Below are 22,115 nucleotides of genomic sequence, written 5' to 3'. Positions count from 1 at the left end.
TGGTGAAAGCATTTGCTACACGCAGGCACATTCTGAAAGGGAAGTGCGCGGTGAATTTTTTCTCCGCTCTTCTCACATACTGAGGAGAATGACAAGCTTGCTTCCAAATGTTAATAACTCAGGCTGTTTTTAACGGATTTCCTTCATACTTGCAGCAATTGATTGGAGAAAAAGTTAAGCATTCACCAAAATACGGAAATTCGTGATTTTATCTTAATAGCAGTGTACTTTTGAACAATTTAGAGCCTTGTTTTAAACGCAAATTTTGACTGATGAGAGGTGAAAACAAGGCCAAATACCATCCAATATGGATATTTTCGGAACCGGGATGATGTCCAGAGGCCGAAAATCGACCCCAGATACCATTTTGATAAACCAGAAATCATCTCTAAACACCATTTTCAAGTTCCGGTGTTTGTAAAACAGTAAAAAATGACCAAATACCACTTAATATGAGTACACTAGTCTTTTTTATGCGAGGGATACAAAGCGCATGCGAAGCGAATATGCCCAGAGACCTGAAACTGCCCCAATCGGAACTTCGAAATCCACTTTCGCAACTTCCGGCTTCAAGAAAACGGCATAAAAAGAGTAAATACACTAAGGTCGCTTTTTATGCGGTTTTTTTACGCGGCTTTTTTATGCGGATTCCGGAATTTACGCGGATTCCTGAATTTACGCGGTTTTTTTTTACGCGGATTCCGGAATTTATGCGGTATTTTTTTACTCGGATTTCGGTTTATCTTCACTCGAATTGCAAAATTAACGCAGGTTTTTTTTACTCGGATTCCGGAATTTACGCGTTTTTTTTACGCGGATTCCGGAATTTACGCGTTTTTTTTACGCGGATTCCGGAATTCACGCGGTTTTTTTACGCGGATTCCGGAATTTACGCGGTTTTTTTTATGCGGCACGTATCCCCCGCGTAGTGTATTGCCCAACAAGAGAATTGGATGTAGAGGTCAGAAATCGACATCAAACGCCTTTTTGAAATTCAATATGGTGGCTATCGGCTTCTGGGAAACAACCAACTACCATCCAATATGAGTATTTCCGGAACCAAGATGATATTCAAAGGCCGTAAATCGACCCCAGTCAGCATTCAGAATCTCTTTGAAGCCGCCACATTATTTCCGGAGAATTATTTCTTCAGCGTTGCTTTTATCTTTTACTGACATAAACATATTGATTCCAAATAGTCTGTCGTGATATGTATTATCGTTGAAAAGAGTTGAAGGAGAATTACCACTGATATTTACTGCTTCAAACCAAATTTAATAATTATCAGGTGTATTCCCTAACCTATCGCAAAAATATATTGACATAAACCATGCTATCGTAATTTTACGCTTAACTTGCGATCGTGTCCCATACACAGCTTCTTTAACATGTTTGAATCGGTAAAATCACTATAAAAATAGAATGTTGGCCAGTAGTAGTATCGTCTCATGTGACAGTACTTGCTTGAGCCTCGAACTTTTGGGTACATAATACGACCAAGAATAAAATTTCACATCTGTTGCGATCTTGATAAAACATTTCAGCGATTTTTTAAATGATTTCAACCACAGTCAGAATCTAACACTATTATTGTCGGCTAAATTGGCAATAAGGTTTAAGCTCGGTCCTCTTGTGGATTTCAACTAAATTGTCTAAAACTTAACCTTTCTACGCGGTGAGGCAAAATTTTCTATAATTGTTCGAGCAAACGACAATTTTATATTTTGACCTCAACTGTATTGTTTCCAATATATCTTGCAAATGAATTGTTCAACTGAACTCAGTATTATGAAGAAAGCACTACTTAATACTAAGTACAGTTGAATCAGTTCAATTCAAATCTTTCATCTTTGCATTTGATGACGGCTCCCAAACGCTTCTCAACATTATCACAAGCCGCCTGCACGGTTTCGATCGGCACTTAATCCCAGGTTTTCACCAAACCGTTCTTAAAAGTATCCAAAGATATCTATTTTACTTCACCCTGCTTTACTAGCATGTACCCCCAAATGCTGAAGTCCAATGGATTTAAATCGGATGCGGACTATTCAGATAAATTTTCGTTGTACCACTTCTGAACAACCAATACCTTATGCACTGGCGCTAAATCTTGTTGAAGCAGAGACTCTCTTCTCCAAATAATTCCTCGGCAGAAGGTACCCTTACATCTCTGTCGATAAATAGCAGTGGTAACTTTCCTCTGTAGCATATTGCTTCCCAAACCATCACAGCTGAAGCATACTGGGATCGTTCCATTACTCTCTTATCGGCTGGAATATCACGAAGATATGCATACACCATTCTGCTTGTTCAAAACAACCTTCAACGTAAACAATTTTTCATCTGAGAAAATTATGTAGTGTAAAGCGTGTGTCTTAAGTTGCGATCGAAATTCGGTGGCCCTGTCGGCAATTTTTTTGCGAAATGACCCGTAAATCGTTTGTTTCATGAAAGCTCCGTTTTCAAGGTCATTTTCGATTGTTTTCTGCATAGTTTTATGACTAATGCTCATTAGACTGGGACACGGCTATATGGGAAAAAAGCGATGGTGTTATTTTTTCGCTCCCATGCACTTTTCGTGTTCCTTATGGGTCCTATAACAACTGTGTAACTTTTCAGATCGATCGGTGGAACTATATTTTTGCACCCGATTTTCAAATTTTCCAAACAATTGTATATGAGAGAATCAACTTTTTCAAAATTTATTCTCTAGAGATGGCCAGTTGGCTCCTAAAAATATTGATGATATTTGTAGGAAACTTTTCTGGGAAAGACTGATCTAAGGACCGTAAGGCGCTATGATGCTTGTAGAAAAACTTATTCATCTCAAACTGAATGAATATCTGACGAACGGCTCAACATTCAATTTTTCTAGCAATACTGCTGAAGCATGCTGCTGTTGTAGATTCAACCATGTGATAAGTAATGATATCATGTGAAATTCATCTTTGAGGCTGTACCGAAGATGCTATGAGCTAAAAATTACACTTTCAAGGTTACTTCTACGCGAAATTATTTCTCATCCTTAGGAAAGTTTGCAATAGCAGCATGCTGTAGCAGTGTTGCTGGAAAAAATCAATGGTGAGCCGTTCGTCAGACATTCAATCAGTTTGAGTTTTTGTACAAGCATCGTAGCGCCCTACGGTTTCAGAAGAGTTTTTCTCAGAAGAATTTCCTACAAACATCATGTATCGATATATTTTTAGAAGCCAACTGGAAATCTCTAGAGAATAAATTTTGAAAAAGTGGATCTTCCCATATAAAGTTATATGGAAACTTTAAAAATCGGGCGCAAAAATATAGTTCAACCGATCGATCTTAAAATTTACACAGTTGCCAAACGGACCACGAAAGGTGCATGGGAGCTAACATTTATTTTTTGTCCCACCCTGATGCTCATTTCACGAGTCATTTTTCTTGCCGATCGGGCTGGATTTCGCGTACCTGGCGAATCCGCTTTGATCACCGTTGCAGTCTGCACACTCCGTTTTTTACCCGATTTCTGCTTGGGGACAACCGTACCAGTTTCCTCGAATCATTTGATGATCCTGTACACGAATAATCTGCTCAAATTCTGATGCGACAACTTTCTTCTAATCTGTATTTTGCTCATTCCACCAAGATACAAAATCTTAATTTATTCTCTACTTGAATCAATTGCAATTTTCCTCTGAGAAAAAAATAAGTGAAGCACTGCCTCTATCACTTACAAGTGAACTATAAACATATGTCGCAAATAAAACAAACATTGTTGATTAACAGGGTGGGCCTCCCGAGGCGAAAAGAGATACTCAAATGTGTGTATCTCTTTTACGGTGATTTGACATTTCCCCATAAAAAACACGAAACCCATAAAATGTCTTTTAACGTTATAGAAAAACTAATCGCACAGTACCTTTTTAAGTTAAACTTTCATTTAGAAGACAAAACGTTGCTTATGGTATGTACAGTATAAATACAAGAGATTGTCTTACTTTTCCAGAGTAAATCTTAAGTAAGAAGTAAATCAAACTCTTTAATTCATTTAGCTTAATGTTCCCTCACTCCATCTAGATATCTTGATAAGATGTTTAGTTAATTATTAGAAGGGAATAAACTTTCAAACTTTCAAAAAACTTAACCGTGTGCAAGCTCAGGTAACGAAAATTACTGACATGTTTCACACGCAATTCTGCAATGTTCTCAAAGAAGAAATTGTAAATTTTCAGGATTCTGGTACTGTCGCGAATAACGTTCCAAGTGCTCATCACTGTTTACTACATATTAAAAGCGATATGGTGATTTTACATGAAATTGAATGAAAACTTTACTGGAATGGATTCTGATGGCATTTACTTCTAAGTCATTGAATAATATTTGAATACGCTGGCAACGCCCTCTGTTAAGGATAGGGTGTGTTTTTCTTATAATTTGGATGAGTCCATGTTTCTTCCCTATTGAATAAGAAGGGCAGGGGCGACTCGTCCATAAATGCAACTTGTGCAATGCACACGATGACACGAGGCAAAAAATAATTTTCAAATCCAAATTCAAATATACATTATATTATTTTTTAGTTTAATTTTAAAATAGTAACAAAAGTTTTCTAAATAGTAACAAACAGTAACAGAGACTTGATTTTTTTCGTGGATATTTTTGTGATTACTTGCCCAAACTGTGATTTTCAGACTTTGTACTTGAACAGGTAGGTTCAAAAGCCAAGAGTCGCCCCTGAAAAAGGGATACTAGACAAAATCGGTTTTAAGGCTGTTTAAGTTAATTGTTCTTTAAAAGCTGGTTATCTCACTTGACCTCGACGCTCGACGACGACCTTTCAAATTATCAAGTGGACGCTTTATATGGTGACCTCCCTGTAGCTTTTGAGAGAGAAAGTCATGGGATTACAGTTATGGTATTAGTAACAATAATAAAAAAAAAAACAAGCTAGTGGCTTATCAAAATTTGCTACCGATTTTTTATAATTTTTTTTTTATTATTTTTTTTGAGGAACCACCGATTTTTTTCTCGATGGCACTAACAAATGTTTCTTTCCGAAGAAACTGTGGTCACCAAAGACATTCCTGTGAGAACGGAATGTCGCGATTTATTCCTAATTCGAGGAAAATGCATGGACAAGAATATTAATGTCCATGGGAATGTAATGCAAAAGTTTATGAGAATCAAAAATGTTTCCTAATTTCTTGGAAGGCCTGTTCAATTGTGTCACTTTTTGAGGTTTCTTCATTTGAGTTTTTATTCTATGCGATTCATTTCACTGTTGCAATTCGATCCAATTGAAAAGTTATGTACGTAAAATAGAAAAGTGCACCTTTAACACCATCTTCTCTCTCTCTCAAGATAGAATCTAGAGCATTGATCAATATTTGCTGTGTCTTTAATAGCTTTTTTTAAATGATCAAATTATTTGATTTCACCACCACCAATTATCAAAAAGAGAAGATATGAAATATGAAAAACATTGGTAGCAACACTTCGTTTCCTAATCGACCGTAAGAACGTAGCCGGCCATTAAGGGCCATCCACATACCACAGATTTTTAACGATTTTGACCCCCCCCCTCCCCCTCCGTGGACAACTGCCCATATAAATTCAAAAAAAATTGTATGGACCGTGGACATTAAGCGTCCCTAGCATAAATATCATATTAAGGGGTTAATTACCTTTTTTATATAAAAAAAAACGAGAAAAAAATTATTGCTCTGTTTTGAAATACATCTTCTTGAAAACACTTTCTCAAAATTGTATTAAGATTTGTGCAATATAAAAAAGTTAAAGCGCGTTTCGTTACGAAAATTTCAAAATGTAATTTTGAAGAAAAACGCAAACAGACTCCTAACTGGTCTTGAGGTAAGATACTGGTCTAACAAGTCAGATGACACAAAAAACCGGCTTAAAAACCGACTACTAATGTCAGCTGGCTCGTAGCGTCGCTTGTCTCGTTATATTGTCCTGTCCTGTACAGTAAACCGTCAAAACCGTTTATACCAAACCGATAAAAGTGCAAACTGAGATCTCCTAACTTCATAGAAAAAATTAATTTAATGTTTACCTCGTCAGCATATCTTTTTAGTCGTAAAAGCACATTATTGGTTTAAAAAGAAATACGATGTGATGATGTTTCCCCCCAGATAGATGGTCTCAAGGTACGATGCTGCAAGGTCGAAGCCAGCCGTCGTAGGCTCGGGAGAGACTGTTAGTATCAGGAGGATCGTAGCGTGTCCCGTAAACTAAACAGTCGACTGCGAAGTTTGTGTATAAATAAACAAAAGGTCAAGTAAGTTCCAAATCGGGATGTAGCACCAAGGCTTTGCTTTGCTACGATGTGATTTGGTGTGCTTGTCCGGATTACTTGCATGGTTTATTTTACCAGTTGCATTTTTACGTATAGATAATGGAAAACCATTTTTCTAATTATTTCCTGCCCTTGTCGCTCTACACCATGAACAGCGTTCAGCGAAGAAAATCATTCGGTAAAGGTGTATATCCTATTCATTCCCATTGAGAGGCTTTTACATCTTATAGTAATAAATCGACAGTGTGAATAATCGTAACAATGATAGAACCTGATAGCTAATAATACTATTCGATTAACCCGGTCCGCGAGAGAGTAAAGAATGTATACAAAACAGTGACCACTCAGCTATGCGTGCGCCGCCACACAGGTCGAACGTTTTACAAAGAACGGGTGTAAGCGCAATTGAACTACTAATTAGCTTGTTACTTACCGATGCCGTTACACCTCCCAGAACTGCAAAATTCCGCTTGTGTTTTCCCGCCGCTTTGTATCGCGTGTGTATTTTTCTGCCTACCCAAACCGGGATGCCTAAAAATCAGATAATCGTACAGTTACATATTATTGAGTTCTGTTACAGTAATTACTCACCTATGATCATGGCAGGTACTGCAATTCCTGCAACCAGTGCGATGCCTAGCGGTGCTCCTACCAGTGTACCCAGCTGCCAGAGAAGTTTTTTCTTTCGGGACCAAGGCTTCTTGCCCCAGAAGGTACATCCAGATGGACTGAGATAATGCAGATCGCTAATCTCCTTCATGCAGAGCCAACAGAATTCCGAGCCGCAGATAGCACAGACCATGTGGTTACAGGACCCGTCGTCCATCTTGACGATCAGGACCTGACAGCGGGGGCATGGTTTGATATCGTCTTCTGCAAATCATAGACAAGAGAGCCCGTAATGAATTACGTCATGAACCGTTGCACAGAGATAATCGATTGCTGTATTGTGTATGGAAGGCAACATCAATGAATGCGTATGCAGAAATGGTTTGTGGAAAGGTCAATGATTTTGGAAAATCAACGACGTGCGTGCAACCGCTGCTGGTGCCAAGCCGGAAATTCAGCGGCGCCGAAAAAGGTGAGTGATCTTTGTGTATGTTGAAGCTTTACCAAGGTTTTCATAGCTATCATGTTCTTAATATATCTTGCAATAACAAAAGGAATCACTTTGCTTGAGAAAGATCAATTTGAATCCGATAAGATAACACATATAACATAAAATAGTTTATTCATGTTGGCAATTTGAATGCAATAGAGATCAAAACAAACATGGTACTTGCGTTCTAGCAATCTAAAAATCTAAACTGCGCAGAGTATACTAATTGCATACTATCGACTCTTAGGCTACTGACATACTGAGGCGTCAAATTAAGCGAAGCGTTGAGCGTTTGAGAAGCGGAATAAACAGAAGCGTTGAGTGAAGCTTCCTATGACATACTGGAGCGAGCGATGCAAATGCGTTGTGTTGTCATATTCCTAGATTCCAGCAGCGGTTTCGTTTAAAGGAAATATGAATTCTTCCATTGAAGATTTGTTTGCTGCTTCAAGCACAGTAAATCACGTTTTTAGTAAACATAGAGATTTTTTTATAAAGTCAGTTGCGCTACAGACGTAGTAAAAAATATAAGAAATTATTCTAAATTTTAAACCCGCTGACCCAAAGTAACGTTCAACTAGTTTATGATATCTGTTCAGTATGTTAGGCATGCAATATCAATCAAAAATACCAGTGTTATTTTCCTGACGACCTGAAAATTTTCCCCGATATTTTCTATATTTAAGACCAAAATAAAACGAATAAAAAGCACCTGGCGATATCAGGTTTAGTCTGAACATGGTATTACTGCACTAACATTTTTTATACATTTTAACATTTTGTTACCCGAAAATGTATTCTATTTGCTTTTTTTTCAATTACCAAACCAAAACAAAGCAAATGTAAAGCACCTCGCGATGAAGATTTTGTCTGAACAAGGTATTACCGCGTAAGTATACGCGCGTCAAAACACTACTCGTTCTGTTTCGCCGCCTCTACCGACGCGTCGTTGCCGCTTGAGTATGACCGGTTTGAGCGTTTCATATAGACGTTCGAAGAAGTAGCTCGGACGCTTTTGCGACGCTTCTTGCTTCGCTTCATTTGACGCCTCAGTATGTCAATAGCCTTACTGCGTTTTGCTAATCGACCAAGCGAAATGGAAAAAATTAAATGCAAATAAAAGTTACATCAAAGCCAGCGCATGCAACATTGCACCTTGAGCCAGACGCAAACATAAGACAACAACTCTTACTGTGTTGAGAATCGTTACTTATACTACCGGACGGTGCCCTAGTGGGGCTCTGCCTGGATGCTCGGGCCGCATCGCATGTCTGATCCGGATGCCACTCGGCTTTGCAGTGATAGCAGAACTGTACATCGCATCCGGGACGTTCACATCGTATCCGTGGGCAGGAGGCACATCCACTTGCAATTACGGCATAACTGCAGTCCGGCCCGGGGCACCAGCGGGAATCCGGATCCGCCAGTAGAACTCGGCGTACCATGAAGTCTTCGTATTTGGTAATGGCAGCGGGGAACGTTTTCAGTAACGTTTGAATGTCGGTCGGGTGCATTGCCTCCGGACACTGGGGACAGCTAATGTCCGTTCGGCTTTCGGAGATTTCGATCATAAGATAATTTTCTAGACAGCCCCGACAGGCATAATGTCGACAGTTCAGCAATGAGTAGAACTCCTCCCCTGCGGGCAAGGTATCGTAACATAGGGGACATTCTTCTGGTGAGGAGGTTGATTTAGCCCCGGAGCCGGCAGCTCCCGAAGCGGAGCCGGTGGTGCTTTTACTCTGCAAACTATTTGATGACTTATAATTATTTGGCGTCAGCTTGGAGGTGGAGATGCCTCGGTCTAAATTGCCCGGAGAGTTGGCCGAATGTTGCGAAGTGGAATCGGAATTGTGCTGTAAGAGAAAAACGAGAAGTTTAAATCATTATTGAGAGTTGGTAAAGGTCATGGTTAGCTTAAGCACAGTAGGATTCGTGAATCGCTTAGACAGAGAACTCAAATTTTATTTGTCCATTATGTTTTTGTTACAACTGTGAAAGGAGTCATTCCAAATATAATCTAAGTTCACGATTACCCCAAAGTTCAAAATAATGGTCGTAGTGGTCCAGAAACTCTTTTAAGAACCGCACGGGTTTTAAGTCGGAAATAAGCTCATACAGGTGCCAGGATGCTCCCTACTTTTACTAAACGGGGGCTCAATTGTAGGTAGTCGTAAAATTCAACTACTAGCATTTCGGGTAGTTCATATTCAACGGCGAAGAAAATTGTAAAAACAGACAAATTTGTTTCTCATTAAACTTGGCCAGTAGAACGGACTTAGCAAGAGTTACCCGAAACAAGTAAAGGAGAGTATATTTTTATTACTCGACAGCTGATATCTACTAAACGGAATTGTTTGAAATCTATAAACCGGGTAATGGAAGCAAAACATTGACTATCAGAATAAATTAATTACCCAGAAATTCAACCTCTATTGTGCGTGCAGGAATGAACACGATGGTAATAACAATCGTTTCGTTTTTGCTTAAGCAATCGACCATCCTATAAATCGATTTACAACTTTTTTGTAAAATGTCTCACGGTAAATAAAAACGATTGGATGTTTTTTTGTTGTATGTACATTAGACTGGGACACTGTTATATGGGAAAAAGGGATTGTGTAATTTTTTCGCTCCCATGCGCTTTTCGTGTTCCTTATGGGTCCTTTAACAACTGTGTAACTTTTCAGATCGATCGGTGAAACGCCCGATTTGCGCCCGATTTTTAAAGTTTCCATACGATTTTATATGGGAAAAACCACTTTTTCAAAACTTTTTTTATAGAGATGTCCAGTTGGCTCCTAAAAATATATCAATACATGATATTTATAGGAAATGTTCCTGGAAAAAACTCTACTGAAGACCGCAAGGCACTACGATGCTTGTGAAAAATGATATTCACCTCAGACTGATTGAATATCTGACGAACGGCTGACCATTGAATTTTACCAGCAATAATGCTGCAACATGCTGCTGTTGCAAATTCAACCATGTGATGAGAAATGATATCGCTTAAATTTATCTTGGAGGCTCCCCCCAAGATACTATAAGCAAAAATCACACTTTGAAAATTAATTCCACGTGAAATTATTTCTCATACTTAAGCAAGTTTGCAATAGCAACATGCTGTAGCAGTGTTGCTGGAAAATTTCAATGGAGAGCCGTCCGTCAGACATTCAATTAGTTTGGGGTGAATAGCTGTTTCTACAAGCATCGTAGCGCCTTACGGTCTTCAGAAGAGTTTTTTTTCCAGGAAAATTTCCTGCAAATATCATGTATTAATATTTTTTTAAGAACCAACTTGACATCTCTAGAGAATAAGTATTGAAAAAGTGGATTTTCCCATAAAAAATCGTATGGAAACTTTAAAAATCGGGCGTTTCACCAATCGATCTGAAAAGTTACACAGTTGTTATAGGACCCATAACGAACACGAAAAGTGCATGGGAGCTAACATTTATTTTTTGTCCCACCCTAATGTACATACATACACATACATACATACACATTGTTCGCTCTGAGTTGGTTAGTATATGTATTTCAGCTTTTTAAACCACGATTATATTTGGCATTATTAATATATTAATATACTACTTTGAAGTAGTTAAGGTATTAATAAGCATTGAGCTCACATGAATAGTTTCAACGTACTCACTGTACTCATATATAGGTCGGACTCGATTATATATCATTTTGGATTCAACTTTTTATAGTGGGAAAATTTTTCCTGATGAACAACAGCCTAAAAGGACCAAATATCATTCAATATGAGAATTTGTGGAACAATATGATATCCAGAGGCCAAAAATTAACTTAATAGTAGCTTGTAGTTTCATCACCAAACGTGAGTTTTTCAGGAACCGGGATAGTGCTTATATGCCGGGAATCAACTTCATACTTTATTTTGAAATCCGATTTTGCGACTTATAGTTTCTGGAAAACAACCTTGAATTGCCAAATTCAATCCAATAAAAGTGTATTCACTCTTTGGGTCCTAGAATATTGAAGTTGTATTTAAAGTATAAAATGTTAAATTTGACGTTATATTTGTGCTAAAGAAATGTCGAAATAAAAAAATGACTCCTGATTTCAAACACTTTAATCACGAGCAATACCCGAAACGTTCAAATAGTACAATATATTTTGATCAATCCATTTCGTTTCTTTCCATAACTTTTGAACCACGTATCAAACTGTTATGAAATTTGTTATTTGTACGTTTGAGAGACAACCCGTAGTTATGTTTAAATAAGTCGTGTAATCTTTGAGTTGACTTTCGTTGGTTTCAGAATTTAATACATAACGGTTGAAATAAAAGTACGATTATAATTAAATGAAATGGCAACCAAACCTTTCATTTGACACTAAGATTGTTGAAATTAGACCAGCCATCTTTGGAAAAACGAATCAGTTTGAAAAATTATAGTAACATGTTTCTTTTCACAACTTTTGAAAAACATGCCTAATCATTAGAAAAAATTTTAGTTACCCCTAAACTAGCCCGTTAATTTGATAACAATATCCAGTGAGATAATGAAGTTTTGTGATTTTCACATTTTGATACATTACAGACAAAGTTACAGTCCGATTACAATGAAATTTAATAGGATGTTATGAGGCAGCTAGACCTTTTATTTGACACTAATTTTGTGAAAATCGGCTCAGCTATCTCTGAGAAAAGTGAGTGAGTTCAAGTATTCTTCGGAATGTTTCTATTTATCGCTAGATTTCACATTTTTTAACATTAAAGGCAATTAGACCTTCCATTTGACACTGATTTTATGAAAATCGGTCCAGCCCCATGAGTGAGATTAAACAGTCTCCAGAACACGTTTCTTTCCATAACTACATGTTCAATCTTTTTGAGATTCAAAAGTTGAGGGTTTTTAGTTAGCCCGCACACACACATACACACACACTCTCACTCTCACTCACACACACACACACACACACACACACACACACACACACACACACGCTCACTCACTCACGCTCACTCACTCACGCTCACGCTCACTCACACACACACACACACACACTCTTTCACACACACACACTCTTTCACACACACACACTCTTTCACACACACACACACACACACACACACACACACACACATATACACACACCCGCACACGCACACACCTACACACGCACACACACACACACACATACACACACACATACACACACACACATGCACACACGCACACACACACACACACACATGCACACACGCACACACACATACAGAAAATGCTCAGTTCGTCGAACTGAGTCGAGTGATGAAGATTTTAACCATCATCAAAGCGTTATCTGACAAAATTCTCAATTCTTTAAAACAGTTATTAGAAAGACATCAATCAGCCTAAATACTGTAAAGGTTGATGGCTTATATAAACCATAATATATTCTGAAAATGATTTTGAAACGCTCTCCTTGGTTTGGTACAGTCGTATTACATAGACTTACTGGCGTTGAAACATTAGAAGCTATGCCAAATAAAATTATTAACAATTTCGACAAAAATCGTTGCAATCCTCAATTGCTACGATAAGCTCTCTTTATAGCCAATAAGTTGACAATCAAGTTAGTTGTAAGTTTACTTCCCTTTTTTGACATGTAGGTTTAAATCGCTACGAATGATAAGTCCTGGATAGGAAAGCAAACAAATCTTAACAATTAAAATTACAATTTTTCTAACAGTGTTGAGAAGTCACCATTTGTAATTGGACACACATACTCATTATTTACTAATATTTATCATAAATACTCAAGCTACTAACAACCCCCCCCTTATTAAAAAAAAGCATAATATATCGGGATTGGTTTTGAAGCTTCAAATATATGTTTGTTATTTGCGCTTCAATGATTAAACTATTGTGGCAACAAAATATTATTCGTGAGAAGTATAGCTGTACTATATTGCAAAGGACGTCAAAGCTGCTTTGAAGGCGCTGGAATGAGATGTCTTTTCCAGACAATACTGAATGGGATTTTTCAGACATTGTTTCTTCCGATTATCACTTGCTTCGTTGAGCCAGTAATTGAGTAAACTAACTGTCTAATCCATATGCTACTCGAGAGATGCGGGAATGTCATAGCGATAAACGATGTTGTGAATAAAGTTATATTTTTTATGACCCCATAAAACTCCCCCGAAATTTGTTTGTAAGCTCAACATATTTGAATTACCTAAACCAACTAAAAACTGTTATTAATAAGCTTTAAAATATATACCAGTAAAAAAAAGCAAAGCCTTGGTGCTACATTCCGAATCGGAACTTGACTTGACTGTTTAGTGTACAGGACAATTGCGGGGCTAGCGCTACGATCCTACTAACACTAAGGCTACTGACATACTGAGGCGCCAAATGAAGCGAAGCAAGAAGCGTCGCAAAAGCGTCCGAGCTACTTCTTCGAACGTCTATATGAAACGCTCAAACCGGTCATACTGGAGCGGCAAAGACGCGTCGATAGAGGCGGCGAAACAGAACGAGTAGTGTTTTGACGCGCGTATATGTACGTGGTAATACCATATTCAGACTAAATCTTTTATCGCCAGGTGCTTTATAATTGCTTTGTTTTGGTTTGGTAATCGAAAAAAGCAAATAAAATACATTTTCGTTTAGAAAATGTTAAAATGTTTAGAAGAGGGTTGTGCAGTAAATCCATGTTCAGACTAAACCTGATATCGCCAGGTACTTAATATTTGCTTTATTTTGGTCTTAAATCTTAAAAAAGAAAAAAAGTAGGATAGAAAATACTATCGGGAAAATAGCACTGATATTATTGATTGATATTGTTGAGTTTTGATTTGATTGGCCAGAAATTTAGCATGCTGAACTTCTTTGGTCGCGAAAATGCAAGCCGCTGAGTAACTAGCTGTGCTCACATGGGTTGTTGAAATCCTAACAGATATTATAAACTAGTTGAACGTTGCTCGGGGTCAACGGGTTTAAAATTCAGAATAATTTCTTATATTTTTTACTACGTCTGTAGCGCAACTCACTTCAGTAATATTATTTTATTTCATGAAAAAATCTCTATGTTTACTAGAACGTAATTTTCCGTGCTTGGAGAAGCAAAAAAATTTTCATTGGACGAATTCATATTTCCTTCAAACAAAGCCGCTACTGGAATCTAGGAATATGACAACGCAACGCATTTGCGACGCTCGCTCCAGTATGTCATAGGAAGCTTCACCCAACGCTTTTGTTTATTCCGCTTCTCAAACGCTCAACGCTTCGCTTCATTTGACGCCTCAGTATGACAGTAGCCTAACAGTCTCTCCCGAGCCGAGACTCGAACCTTCGACGACTGGCTTGTTAGGTCAGCATCGTACCTCGAGACCATCTGGGAGAAATATATACCAGTGTTCAAAATCAAATCAGTCAGGCAACAATCGTAATCATCCAGTTAAGTGCGAAAAATTGAATGCCATCTTGATCCTGTGAAGAGCGTCTAATGTAACTTTATGTTATTGATTTCGTTGAAAGATGTTAACTAGTCATCCTGTTGAAGGTTCGCTACTAAATTAGGGATGCTGAACGGCTGGCGAGCAAATCCAAAGCATCTAAGCAATGCGTTCCGTAATTTTTGTCCTAATAAGCATTTTTTCACCTACGAACAAAGCAATGATAACCACGCGCCAACGTTCGAAGCTGTATGTGACGTGATCAATCTATGGAACGAGTTGAATCAGTAAACTTGTCCCAACTAATCACAAACGTGTATTTTCTCCGATGTGGAGTATATTGAAAGATTTCATTGTTGTTGGTAGATGGCAATCAGACATATAAACAAACATTGATGCTCGTGGAACCTATTATCGTCATTATCAGTGGGTAATATAGCAGACTATAGGTCTTATTGTTACCAGCTGAGTTAACTAGCATTATTTGTTGTATAGCTATGTAAATTTGGTCCTGTTGAGGCCAAAGGTATCCGATTAGGGGATTTTTGTTATCGTACAGAAAATTTCACGTGGAAGAAATAAAAAAACGACCAAACGATTGAAGTTCCTAGCTGTTCTAGGACTTTTTCGGGTTGGAAATTTTCTAGACTTCCCTAGGTGGGGACATCCTCATGAGTCTCATGTTAAGTTCACGGTTTACCTGTGCTTTGCTTGCTGAGTTCGGCGGGAATGGCCTTGTTGGGACTGTAGCAATTTAGCTGTGGGCTAGATTGGGTGTTGGCTTAATTCAGATGTGAATAATGTTCAATTGATTGAAAGAAGTAAAATAATTAGAACTTGGTAATCTTGGTCGTAGAACGGCTTAGAAATTTGTGTTTAATTTTTTTTTATTCAGTAATACTGCCGTTTAAGCATTGGAATATTATGGAGGATTTTATATCGGTATTGACAAAACCAGTCCGTTTTTTTTTTTGCTTTCTGGTTTAATTGAAGTAATAACTAATTATCTAATAGATAAATCGTCTACCTCAAATCTTTGTAGGGGTAAGAGGCGGGACCATCATCATTAAAAAAACAAAACAGGGGAGGAGGGAGATGATTTCAGCGTTACGTAACGAAAAATCTCTGGAGACTCTCCAAAAACGAGCATTTTTATCAAGGAAATCCTTCTGCAGCGTTACGTAATTTTTTGGGGGGGGAGGTGTTGGCGTTACGTTTCGTTACATGGTTGGGGGGGAGTCCAAAAATCGGGTTTTTGTGTTACGTAATTTATGGATGTCGCCTAAGCCGAAACTGTCATTCATACAAAAGCAAGGAAAAATATGAGCGTGATGTTCGATTTTTGAACACACAAAAATGAGTCAAACTGTAACATGTTTGAAAAAGCAAAGTTAAGTTTAGGTACTAATATTTCGATATCGGAACTAGACTTTCTGTTTATTGGACATATACTTTGCACTAATCAGGGTGCCCAGCAGATTTCCAATTTCAAATTTCCGGTTTTTCCGGCGGTAAATCCTAAACGAGGTATTATCTTTTTCGAACTAAATTTCTATTTTTAACAACGGCTTTTTCCCGTTAACACGCAAGTTCATTAAGCAGACAGTATATGAAGTAGAGAGAACGAAAATTAAGCGAACTGGAAATATGATACAGATTTGGAAAAATATACCGCATCCCGACGGGACTTAAACCCGCAATCTCCCGGTCTCCGGCATGGTGTTTTGACCAATTAAACTACGGGGGACGGTGGTACTGTTCCACAATCTATATCGTATCACATTCCGCTGCCGACTTATTCTATTGCTCATCGCTAACTACACACACTGCTGTGCAAGCTTTATTTATAGACTAAAAGGAATGTCTCAACACACACAGAAGAGTCAGCTGATGCTGATAACTCTTATAGACCTGTGTGATCGAGACCAGAGTCAGTCTGCGTCGTGCTTGCAAGTGCGACACAACTACGGAAGGTGCTCCGTACGGCTAAATTTTTCGAACTAAATTTCTATTTTTAACAACGGCTTTTTCCCGTTAACACGCAAGTTCATTAAGCAGACAGTTCATATACAGTATATGAAGTAGAGAGAACGAAAATTAAGCGAACTGGAAATATGATACAGATTTGGAAAAAATATACCGCATCCCGACGGGACTTGAACCCGCAATCTCCCTGTCTCCGGCATGGTGTTTTGACCAATTATTATTAGGTATTATCTTGTGACTAGAAAGGGCACACTTGGGGCTTTTCGAAACATGTAACGTGCAGAAAATGTCATTCTCTCAAAATTTTTATCAATCCACTCAACTAAAATCAAGACATAATTTAGAATCAATTTGTGCTTTATGTTTCAGAATATTTTCACATAAATTTTTCATTTATTTCGAACCGTTCTTGGGAACAATTTTCTGTCATTTTAGACTTAGGTACGTAAATTATTTACTAGTTTGATACAACTGTTTAACGAAAGTGATATTTGTAACTTTCTGCACTCTCTGGTTGAGATTTTCGGCGTTTTGTAGGCATATATTGGCTTAACAAAATAATTTTTTTTAATTCTTTTATCACCAATATTTAGTGGTTGATTTGTGAGTTCGAAATCCAGTTTGTGGTTAAGTGGTTTCCGAGAAATTTCCAAAAAACTGAGTCAAGCCATCTTGAAACATGATTTTTCTTCAAATGAATCGGACAACGATGATATATACATCAATCGAAAGCTCCTAATTTGTGGTTCACGAAAATGTAATTTTTAAAGTAATAATTACTAGTGTTTGTACAGAAATTTGTGTTTTACTGTTCACATAGCTCTACGTTTTGTTTATTTGTTGATGACGCTGATGGCCGCTGGCTAACACTGCTATACTGAGCGTGCGTGTGGGGTATATAGTAAATATCGAGATTCGGGTAACTTAGTCATTACACTTGCTATTACAGGTAGCCCAACAGGCGCAGAATGGATATGTGTAAATTTGTTGTCAAAAACGATACCGGTAACGAAAATGTACTTTCAAAGGAAAGCAATCCAAATTCGAAATTTTTATCTTTTTCTAGTCTCTGTAAACGTTTCATGGCAATAGTGAGCTGAACTATGAACAATTATGTGTATATCTGTCGTTCAAAATATTTTTCCCGTTTTCTTAAGGATCTCTTGAGGCTCAGTTTTTGCCTCGAAAATATAGAAAGGACTAATTTGATACCATTGTTATCCTTACGTGGTATTGTTCTAGGTTTATTTTAGGCGAATAATTTTCGCTATGGCCCTTATAATTTTGACTTTTTTATTTGAAAAATATGTCCTTCTGATTTTGGAGGAGTATGCAAGCAATTTGAGAAAAAAAACCTGAATTAATCGACCTAGTGGTGCAGAAACCTTTGTTATACTAACTACCTATTACTTTATACTTTATACTAGACCAGTAAACCACAAATCGTATACCAACGTAAGTCCAATTTCAATAAAGAATAAAAAGAATTCAAAGGATAGTTTTCAGAGGGTGAACCAAACACGATAATTGAATTAAAGCTTGACGTGGGTTTCGCAAATATTATGGATGTTGTCACTGGAGTATATGAGTGTTATTTTTTCGATCACAAACCAATTTTTAAATGCTAGCTAGAAGCAACTCAAATTTTTTCTTGAAATAATCGAACGTAAGGAAACAGTAAAAGATAACAGTGATACTGATTTCATACTAGAACAGCAAATATGAATGTTAGTTTAATGCAGTTTTTATAAATCCTCATAAACAAGGTTTGAATATCACTTTCGCTTTATTTTTAGAAATTGCAGGACCTAGATTTATGAATCAGCATTTTATATTTTTTACGAATTGAAGCAAATTTCTAAAAACCTGTTTTCGAAAAATTATAGTTCAGAATTGTACAGAAAAAAAACTATTCATGAAAGTTGTCAATTTAGTTCTATCTCAAATTATCTCTTGCATTATCTGAAAATGAAGGTTTTGTACGAAATTTGTGAATTTTGGATTTTTTTGGTGTAGTCGAGAACATTATTCTTTTCGAAGGTCTAGGCTGTATGATAATATTCGAAATGAAAACTTTATAAAACTTGCTGCGATAACGAGAAGCGGAATAACATGGATACTCTGTTTGCACTTAGTCCTAAATTAGAAAGCAATATTTATATCTTACATGAGAATAGTGTATCATATCATAGAGGTAAGTAACTTTTCACCTGCGCACACTAGTAAACGTGTATAGCCATGTAAAGTTGCTTCAGTTGCATCCAAACTGTAAATCATCGCATCTCGATGTTCACAATTTTTCAAAACTTTTTCCTTATTTTGCCAATTCCCGATCAATCTATTATAACAAACGGATAACATAAATATATCAGAACTTGATGGAAATAACAAAGCCTGTAATATTCTTGATATGCCAGAATGATTAAAAGTACAGAATTATATCAAATTCTGTTATCATACACTTGAATGTTCAAAAGTGTGTTTTTTAAAAGCACATTTATAACAAAATTTGTTATTCAATTGACGCTCATTTCAAGATGGCTTGACAAAGTATTCTTTTTTTTAAATTCTTTTAGCACCATTATTTAGTGGTTAATTTGTGGTCTCGAAATCCAATTTGTGGTAATTTGTGGTTGAGTAATTTCTGAGAAATGTTCAGAAAACTGAGTCAAGCCATCTCTGAAAATGATTTCGCTTCAAATGAATCGGACAACGATGATATACATCAATCGAAAGCTCTTAATTTGTGGTTCACGAAAATGTAGTTTTTGTAGGCAGCAGGGATGCTATATGTGCAGATTTGCTGCGAAATGCAAATGTTGATCAATTAGCAGATATTTGTAGTTGACAAGCCTCCGTGTGTTTTACGTAAATTTCCTCAAAATAAGTAAAGTGTTTTACGTAGACATGCGAGCGTGATTTTCTCGATCTTCGGTCGAATCATTTCCGGAAATGTAGTTTTGCCATTTACCGATTGTTTGAAAAAAAAAAACCTAAATTAATACACCTAGGGGTGTGATCTGGTCTTCCTCATACAAAATCTATTATATGTTAAAATCTATTAGCACATACGTTTTAACTCTTGGAATAAATAAAGCCTGATAATAATATAGAACAATTTTTTGTTTCGATAAATGTAATAATATTTTGGTAACCAACTACGCAACTGTATTCGACTGTTGGGTATTTTAGAAACCGGAATGATGCCTAAAGGTTGGGAATGGGCTTTAGAACTGTAGGGAACGATTGAAACGCATGGTCAATGCCCAAAGGTGTGAGTTTTTTACAACTAGAATTAAAATTCGATATTTTCTCGTCTCAGGAATATGCTACTACAACTAACCCCTGAATAATAAAACAAAAAAGCTTTCAACGGCAGCGACAACTGTATGTCGTATACAGTAAGGTCGCTTTTTACGCGTTTTTTTTACGCGGGTTGCTTTCCTCCATTACTCAAAAACGGTACAAGATATCGACCTCATTTCAATCACGTTTTTCGTTTTAGGCCACGAGTGATCATATATCAGTTTTTAAAAAAAATCACAATTTTTGGTGTAAATACTCTAAATTTAAAATATTGAATTTTGGTCTCTAGATTGGCCACTATCATATTCAAACGAGGTTTTAACGTTTTAAGACGGTTTTCTTTGTTATATTTGCAACTCAAAAAAGTCGTTTTTTACGCGGGCCCATACAAATTTGGAACGCATCCCCCGCGTAAAAAACGACCTTAGTGTATATGAACGACTGTCGATATGTTCTAGATAACCCACTAGCACTAACATCGGCAGGTGCTCATCCGGCGCCGCGTACGGTCGGTGTTGACAACAAGCGGTAAACAATGTTCAAAAATTTAAATAATAGTTTTTCAATTATTTAAATTTGAACTATGCCTACAAAAACTATATTTTCGTGAACCACAAATTAAGAGCTTTCGATTGAGGTATATATCATCGTTGTCCGATTCATTTGAAGCGAAATCATTTTCAGAGATGGCTTGACTCAGTTTTCTGAAAATTTCTCAGAAATTACTCAACCACAAATTACCACAAATTGGATTTCGAAACCACAAATTAACCACTAAATATTGGTGCTAAAAGAATTTAAAAAAATACTTTGTCAAGCCATCTTGAAATGAGCTCAATTGACAAAATATATTGTACATTCTAACTAATTCTGATCTTTTTCTGCCAAAAACCTTACAAAACTTGCTATAATTTGTAATAATCAGTAAGTAATTTTGATAGGAATTATGATATTTTAACTATTAACGAGACCAACTTTAGAACACAAGTTGATAAGAAAAGTTCGTCACAAAATATCAAGATATCCAATCCTGATATTTCTGACTGATCGTGTTACGTTCACCATCAATTGTAGATTCCTGGTCACGAGTAAAAAGTATATTCAGAACTAAATTTAAAATATAGAATAAGTGTTCAACTGAAAAGTTTTCCAGCTGTTCAAAATGTAACTTTGCAAACGGGTGGCACTAACATATTCATACGTAAATAGCTCTATACATCTTTGGTAAAGCTTTTCAAAATATCTGCATCGCTAATTGTGTTACATTTGAACACTGTTAGATCAGATTTTGCTACAATGTTTGGCTGTAGATGTAGAAGATTCTTATTCTTAAATCTGGGTTCAACGTACAATTTAATATATATTTTAAAGAAAGTGAGGACGGAAGCTTCGCAAGGCAGAAAAGGAGCTAAGCGAAATTCAAATTTTCAAGAAAAAGCTAAAGGGTAATTTTTTTACACCAATAAAGACGCACTACGAAGAATGTAAACATTATGCTAAATTGTCGAAGATTGTTGTTTTCTTTTGAGAAATAAATAGTGATACGAAAAAAAAGACATAGAGGGATAGAGAAGAAGAGAGAGCAGGGAGAGAGAGATGAATTATCCAAAAAGTAAAATATCCCATGTCTGAAATATACTTCGGTCAAATTTTTACAGTTCAAGCTACACTTAGTATCATTTTTAAAGAGCTCTAGGGCGTTCATTTGAGCATGCGAACATTAAAATCGGAATATGCGTTCTGTAAAATGAGCGTTTATCTTGTAATTTTTTTGTTTCGATTTTAATATACTATAAATATAAACAACATATTTACACACACATACATACAGGCACACATACACATACATACAGAAATTGTTCAGTTCGTCGATCTGAGTCGAGTGGTGTATAACACATGGCTCTCCATGCCATTCATTTTGCCTTAAAAGTTAAATATCTTATGTAAAAAATACTCTTTGATCAATATTTCGAGAACTAAGCCACTATTAAAAAATCCACTCGGTAGCATTCTGG

General features: G+C 36.8%; 1 protein-coding gene across 1 annotated transcript in view; it reads right to left on the bottom strand.

The window, feature by feature from the left end:
- LOC129722464 (E3 ubiquitin-protein ligase RNF19B-like) overlaps window positions 1-22,115 on the bottom strand; it is a 90,191-nt gene that overhangs the window by 16,738 nt on the left and 51,338 nt on the right. The window contains exons 3-5 of the mRNA XM_055675916.1: window positions 8,584-9,247; window positions 6,884-7,165; window positions 6,726-6,823 (exon numbers count right to left, since the gene is read on the bottom strand). Of these exons, the coding sequence (XP_055531891.1) occupies window positions 6,726-6,823; window positions 6,884-7,165; window positions 8,584-9,247 (1,044 nt within the window). The remainder of the gene's footprint in view (window positions 1-6,725; window positions 6,824-6,883; window positions 7,166-8,583; window positions 9,248-22,115) is intronic.

Source organism: Wyeomyia smithii, chromosome 1, assembly GCF_029784165.1.
Source record: "Wyeomyia smithii strain HCP4-BCI-WySm-NY-G18 chromosome 1, ASM2978416v1, whole genome shotgun sequence".
In the NCBI taxonomy this organism is placed as follows: Eukaryota; Metazoa; Arthropoda; class Insecta; order Diptera; family Culicidae; genus Wyeomyia; species Wyeomyia smithii.
Note: the sequence above shows the minus strand (reverse complement) of the source record. Positions and strands in the feature narration are given on the sequence as shown.